This window comes from Anarrhichthys ocellatus, unplaced genomic scaffold (genome assembly GCF_004355925.1).
Source record: "Anarrhichthys ocellatus isolate YVR2014 unplaced genomic scaffold, GSC_Weel_1.0 scaffold2432, whole genome shotgun sequence".
Taxonomy (NCBI): Eukaryota; Metazoa; Chordata; class Actinopteri; order Perciformes; family Anarhichadidae; genus Anarrhichthys; species Anarrhichthys ocellatus.
Window position 1 is genome coordinate 1 of NW_022282406.1, and position 7,675 is coordinate 7,675.

The 7,675-nt window shown below is 41.2% G+C and overlaps 1 protein-coding gene across 1 annotated transcript; it reads right to left on the reverse strand.

Moving 5' to 3' along the window:
- Window positions 1-398: 398 nt before the first annotated feature.
- Window positions 399-7,623, reverse strand: LOC116378338 (LIM/homeobox protein Lhx2-like). Its single transcript, XM_031840198.1, has 2 exons — window positions 5,806-7,623; window positions 399-3,003 (listed from the first exon to the last, which is right to left on the reverse strand). The coding sequence occupies exons 1-2, from the start codon at window positions 6,052-6,054 to the stop codon at window positions 2,713-2,715; spliced, it is 540 nt and encodes a 179-aa protein (XP_031696058.1). The 5' UTR covers window positions 6,055-7,623; the 3' UTR covers window positions 399-2,712.
- Window positions 7,624-7,675: the final 52 nt, after the last annotated feature.

Below are 7,675 nucleotides of genomic sequence, written 5' to 3' on the forward strand. Positions count from 1 at the left end.
ATATATATATATATATATATATATATATATATATATATATATATATAATAATTTTTTTACATTTCTGTATGATGTCACTATTTTTGTGAGCATGCAAAAATATTTCTGTGCGAAGAGTCATTTATATATGAATCACAAAATGCATTTGTCAATCTTTCTGTGTCCATTCATTAATATTGAAACTGATCTGACTCCATAACTGAGTGCTACTTACTCTGGAAGTGTGTCCATAGCCACTCTGCAGCTGAAGCTCTGAGGCCTGAGCACACCAGGCCCTGACAAAGAAACAACAAGACACTCACCTGTGAATAATATATATAGAGAGCTTTTATTGTGAAAGGGAAGAAGGGAAGAAGTGGATCTGCTGCCTTTGTCAAGATTGAAAGGAGTAATAAAGTTTGGTTCGGACTAGGGAGCTTTCTTGTTGTTGTTTTATAACACTTATAGTGGCACCTCAACCCGTTTCTCACAATGTGATGCCTTCACTCTCGTGAAGTCGCTTTTTTCCTGCAAAATATTTGGATTCCATGTGAAAAGAACAACAAAAAACAGTTGAACAAAAAAAAAAAGCCTCCCTGTGTAGAGGTCTGTGCTGCCGCTGTTAGAAATATGACCAAACCAAAAATTGAAGGCTCAATTTTGATTGGGCCAGGGATCTCTGCTGGGGGTCAACCTGCTTTTCCCATGACCGTCTGTCTTCACAATGTCAAATATTTAAAGAAAGACAGCGAAGCCACCAGGGCCTTGTAGGCCACCCCACACAGTGTGAGTGATGTCAACTCACTGCCTTCAAAGCAAATTGAAACATAATGTATCGGCTGTCTGGTTTGCATTTCAGTGGAAGAAAAAGCACGAAAAAAAGTCAACAAATCAAAAAAGATGAATGTCTGAGGTGTTTTTTGTCTGCTGCCATGATTTCAATGTTGGGGCTTTTTAGTGGAATGGTTTCCTCTAACCTTTCCTGTATTGACATCCTAAATTTTTCACCACACCGAAGTGGGAAAAATACAAGATGCAGAAATGTATCAAAACTCCTGTTTAGGATGGATTTATACATGCAATACCACCCATAGCTCTGGTCACAAATACTTGCTCAAATACCTTTGAGCAAGCAGAGCAATGCACCTCTCTGTGTACAGATATCTTGGAAAAGAAAGTGTTAAAATGAATAGAGATTCATTTCTTTCCAGGGGATGTGCACAAGAATGGGCAAACGCTGCACAGCAAGAGGAGCTCAATCAGGATGACGACAGCAGTCTGGGACTGATCCGTGGGTCGCACCAGCAGCTCTCCTCCGCCTGCACAGACCATCTGAACTCAACCTTCCTTGAACAGGTTAATGTGAGATAATTCTGCCTAATTTCACTACTAATGAAAGCTATTCTTGGATTTATCTTGAGGGACACCCTAACAATAGATATTTTTCACTTAAAATGTTTCAGATGATGTTACTGGTTTAAAACTTAAATTGTCTGTGCACAGGGAAGAACAGCAGAGTTTGTCTTATTGTAATGTAATATGTGGATTATTGTTGTTTTACCCTACAAGCTAAAAACAGTAGCCTCATCAGTGCACGGGGCAGGGATGCAAAATGACAAATAAGACTATTGAAAGCTAAATAATGTCTTAATAATAAATAAATAAATGCATTTGGTAGGGAATTCACATTAAAAGTCTAAGATTTATGTCTGAAATGTCCCTGTCTTGGTTGACCTGCATGTGTTCGGCTAACAGTGCATTCAACACTGTGTCCTCATGCACAGCAGCTTTCAACTCTGCTTAAAGGCCTTCACACACAGCGGGGGACGAATGAACGCCTCTGCGTTCTCTTTTATTAATATAGGTGCAACTCAACCTGTTCTGCACAACCTGCTGAGTTGGTGTTAAAGCATTTATGACAAGAATAACAGTTCAAAACAACATGTTGTGCAATACAAACAGAAAAAGACGCTCCCGGTGTGTAAAGGCCTTCAATTTGCTTCCTGACAAGATGGGGAAAAAGATTCTAGACGAAGAGAATAATTACTTTAATTATTCTTATTAAACTATATTAAATATAATTAGTAACTCATCAGGAACATTTGAAATCAAAGCAGAATGTTTATCAATGTAAGTAAACTACACATGTGCGGACACACACACAAAACATGGAGCTAACCATAACACACACACACACACGCACACACACACACACAATAAGTCATTCCCCCTACACTCTCTTCCGAGTTGATCATTGGTGTCTGATCGATAGAATGGACTGTAAGGCACATGGCAGTCGTAGGATATTGTAACCTGTGTTTAATCTCAGATTTTCAAAAAAGATTTTTTACAATCCTTCTAACAGTGACTCTTGTACAACAACATAAATACTGTGCTGGAAAAATGAATGAATTAAAAATTAAGCAGTTTCTTTTTCCCCGCAGTCTCTTTCTGTAAACATTGAAAAATACAAATCAAGTCTCCTCAGTTCTCGACAAGACAACAACATCAAAATAACGACAACTGTTCCAACTGTAAGGCTCGGCCGCCTCACTATGCAAATAGTCTCTAATGGGCTCAGAGCAGAGTGAAATAATCTTTTTAATGTTTCCGTTACCTTCTCTTTTCTAATCGAAGTAGTCAACAATGCTCAGTTTTAGATCCAGTAGTGTGGAGCGGAAATGTGGGGGGGGAGGGGTAGCGGTGAGGCTGTGGTGAAGGCGGCTCCGTCCATCAGAAGAGGCTGGTCAGCGTGGTCTGTGTGGGGCTCCGGCACTCGTGGACGTCCATGCCGCCCGGCACGGAGGTGAGCACGGAGGTGACAGTGGGCATGGTGGGGTTGGTCAAGTCTGTCAGGGTGGTGGGGGTGCTGGAGGGGCTCATGGAAGCGTTGGAGATCTCCGAGACCGGGCCCGACGGCGTCCCGCCCTGCAGCGTGGAGCCGTCCGATGCCTTGTCCCCCCCGGTGCTCTCCTGCCGCAGCAGGTTCCTCCTGAACTTGGCCCGAGCATTTTGGAACCAGACCTGCAGGAATAAAACAACAGAATCCGTCCTGTCAATTGTTACTGATACCATGTTCATCCTATAGCAGCTTTTAGCATTTAGCATTTAACAAAACATTTAGCAGGGTTGTTCAAGTTCAGGTCACCCGCAGTACACAAAAGATAGATTTTGGATTTACCTATCGCCATGCAGTTTATGTTTTATTTGGTTGTGAGATAAATATCTCCACCATTTGTTGAGCTCAAAGCAGTTCAAATGTTCTGCAGTAGCATCTCTCCCACTGCTGCTCTAGATAACCCTCAGGGAGGATTTCTTAGACCCAGTACATTCCAACGATAACTGCATGGTCTGTGGATTATCAAGAATGAAGAGGACACATTTCTGAAAGGACATGTTGGTGTTAATTTATACAAACGTCATTTTTCGGTGCTGTAAGTTCCACTCACCTCCACGTCTATTGTAGACGTAGACGTGGACAGATAATACGAGGTCAATTCGAAAATGTTTTTGTCTCATTTTATTGAACTGACCTTTAAACATGTATTTTTTTAACAATACTTTGTTAACTGACCACACCTGTGATTATGCATATTTAAGTCCAGTCACTACAATCATTTAGACAAAGCTGCCAACCATTTCTGTCCAGCATGCTGTTACTATTACTTCCTTCCACGCATTGATTTCAGTCCATTCCCTTCCAGACCAAACACTATGGAAACACAACATTATGTCTGTGCTCAGTCCTCACTTACAACTGCATCAGCACATATCAGTCATACAAGTGACACTCATGAATGCAGACATGATGCTCACTCTTATGGATTAACCTACTGGACCTCAAGCATGTATCAAGTCATCTAAATGAAGTTTTGATACTGTGGTAAAATGAATGGACACCTAGGGCTGCCGGAGAGGAGGGAACACATCCTCACAGTCTCAGACTCTGTGGTTTGAGGTAAAGATCATTTGTTTCAATACGACATAGCTTTACGTTTCCACAGATCATAGTTTTTTCTATACAGTCTACATTGGTCCATTTGAACCTTTCATCGGGGAGGATTTACATTAGCTGTCACACCCTATGTGGCACAAGCAAAGGACGAAGTTAGGTAATGTAGTATAAAGAGCGACAAATTCCAGTCAAGGCTGGGTGGTCCAAACAAACGAAAACACTCATATGGGACATTTTTAGGCAGTGAGAAAACTATCTATGACCCCCACCAGACCCACATTATCTCCACCCCCACCACACCCCTACTCTTTCTATTTGCTATGTGGAGTTATGTACAGCGAGCCCTCACAGCGGCATCTTGAATCACCTTAAAGGGGTTTATTTCACGATAATGACAGGCTCGCTGTACATTATCCCTTACTTATTACATCGCTACTTACTAAAGTAATCGATCATTTGACCCAAATTATTGATTTAAAAATGATTTTGTTCCTTCCGTGAAAAGAAATAATCCTCTCGCAGTTTCTGGAGATCAGAACTGTGTCCATAGCAATTGCTATACAGAAATGAACCGACCCTAGATTGACATCACTGACCAATCAGAATCAGCTATTCCACAAAGCCGTGTAATATCAATTAAGAGCACACACCAGTGAGCATCTCCTCGTGTGTGGTCTAAAGTTTAAAGGTTTAAAGTCTGTTTGCAGATGCTCACACTGGAGTCAACCTTTAAAAGCACAACGCCAGGGCGCTCTGTGTGCAAACGTTATAAAAGCCTTTGCTGTTTATGGCTCGTCATGGAGACAAGACAGTAGTAGCCACAGACAAAAGTGTGTATTGGGATAAAAGCAGCTCTGATTTCCGTCATCGAGTCAGAGTCTCATATTAGCAATGAAATGAATGGTTTGCTGAGGACCCTGTGAACCCTGTCAAGCGGGCCCTGCACCCCAGTTTTAGAACAAGCAGCCTGCTCCTTATTGTCCCCTGATGTTTATTTTCATTTTTGAATTACATTTTTTTTACATTTAATCTTTGCTCTCTTTTTCGATAACAAACAGTGGTGTGTGAGATGTGGTGAGTCTGCACTGAGCTGAGTGTTGGAGCGCGTTAGCGCTGGAATCATGACGGAGCCATGGGAACCGGGCGCTTCAACCGGAATAACAGGCATGAAAACTCAAACGCATCAAAGCAAAACGACTGCTTTGTTTTCTGCGAGCGTTAATTAAAGCAGCGGGATGATTGTTATTTTTTTCCCTTCTCAGGAAAGAATTTGATTCAGAAACCTTTTTGTCTCATTTTTCTTCTCCTAGGTCCCCCAGATAATTTGCTGTCGTCTTTTGTGGAAATCAAACGCTCTGGTGTGCTTCGTCTTTCTTGGCGTGTACTACAGAGCTTTTTGATTTTCATCCCTCAATCCTCGTCATAACATCACATCGTCCACTCAAATAGATTGCAATTTGCTTTGTTTTTATGACTTTCTTTTCACTCCCAGGTCATTTTGTATTGTAATTTCAACACACGTTGACTTTTAGCAGGTTTGTTTCCTTTGAGGAAATTAAAATATCTTCTGCTTTTCAGTGCAGCTTTTCATTTTATTTCTTATTCTGTGATTTTGTTTTTATTTAATTAAGAAAAAAAGGTTAAAAAAGAAAGCAAAAAAATATGCTTTTGTTTTTGTTCAGCTTGTCTTCCAAGAATTTCACTGCAATGAAAAACAGCATTATCTTGAAATAAAGCATCTGATTTGGCTTCTGTCAGGAAAACCTCACTTCATATATTTTACCCTTGGAAGCAAGTGGAATTCCTGCACCCTTGTTTGCATCTGTCTCCTCCCTGCGTGAAGGAACCTGCGGTCGGGCTTTTGTGGTTACCTGTAAGACCCGCTTGGTGAGGCCCGTCTTCTGGGCAAGCTGCTTGAGGTCCTTGGCGTCTGGGTTGTGGTTGATGGCGAAGTAGGACTTCATGGTCCTCAGTTGGTGGTGCTTGAAGGACGTCCGCATGCGCTTGGTCTTCTGACTGGAGCTGTACTGTGAGTCCCGGTCCATGGACTCCCCGTCGTTCTCGTTACAGCTCAGCGCTGCGAGCCAGCAGGGAACAGGAGAGAAGAGCTGGTTAGTCATTGTTTAGTCCTCTCTTTCCTTATTTCTTTATGTTTCGGACCCTATTTTAAGGACCAAAAAATCTCATGACCCCAGTAATCAAAGAGTATTCAATCTTTAAGAGCACAGACGCAGCTCTAAATGCGTCTCATAGAAATGATGTTCTGCATTTCAAACCTAGTGAGTATATTTATTAATACATCTGGAAAAAACAATTCATCTCCCATGAAAGTCAAGAAATGTCAATATATATCAAGCGACCTCACATGCTTCTATGTGCATCAGCGAGATAGGTACAGTGCAGATGTCTGTGCAATATATTGTATGTGGAGGAAAGAAAAAAGAAAATGTTCAGGGTTCATTATGTTCTTCATTTTTTTGTTATTATTGTGCATTTCGCTTTTTCCCATGTTAGAAATGTTGTTGTTTGAATCCAGATTCCCTTTCTTCATTAAATCTATAAAATCAATGTGATCCAAGGAGACAGTGTGACCTGACAGCTGTTTCCTCCAGCTGCAGATCCTCCTCTCTGCACCTTGTGTGTCTGTCTGTCCCTGTCTGTCTGTCTGTCCCTGTCCACATGTCTTTCTATGGAGGAGGTGCTAGCCTGGCTTCAGCAAACACACAAACACACACACACACACACGTGTATGTGTCCCAGCCTGCAAATTTCTTGGCAATATTCAAAGTGTTGCTGCATGCATAACAGTTCGTGTTCAATATCAGAACGCAAATGATGAATATGAAGTGAGTGAAAACCATCAGAATAACACTTCACTTAATTAGCCCATACACACCAGGCAGAACAAATGCTGCTTTCTGGCCAAAGCATATGCTGCAGCATTTGAACAAAAAGCAGCCTGCTTCCTGCTCGTGGCTCGTCCTCACACACAACGTCTTATTCTCAGTGTTCATACCATCTGAGAGCTGCAGGCTGCTTCAGGTTCCACATGTTCTCATGTGAGCACTCAGGTGAAGCTTGGATGTTGTTTCTGGCTGCAAACAGAAGAGGGCGCACTGCCTCTTCGCTCCCCTGATTCTGCTTCAATATCATTTACTTCAGTTACTTTACTAAATGCACACAATGACAAAAAGCTCTATTGGCTTCTTCAGAGTAAGAATCTCTTTACAATGAAATACTGTGTTCAGACAGACGGTACTTTCTTTAACTAAGTCCATCACTAATAGCTGAAATCATTTCAGAGCAACCGAAATTGTATTATGAATTCCAAAAAAAAAAAAAGTGTCAGCATTAAAATATAGAGAGTGATGCTGCCTCTTTGAAAGAACAATCACTTGATTCAGAAAACAAAAGGAAAGCAGCTCTGTTGCATTGTGGGAATATCATTATTTCAGCTGTTGCAGCTTATTGACTGAAAAAAAAAGTTTTGAGAAAGGAGAATAGTTTGTGATCAAATGTCTTCTAATGTGAATAATTAGAAATATTAATTAACAAAAGTAAAAAAAACAAGGTGAGATTCCAGTCAGCTAGTTCTGCCATAAGTATTTCATGCTCCAGTGAATACATCATCATGTCACATTGATCAATCTGGTAACACGCCCAGTCTGACCCAGCAATGCAAAAAGGCTCCATAGTGTGTGTGTGTGTGTGTGTGTGTGTGTGTGTCTATAGCCAGAACAT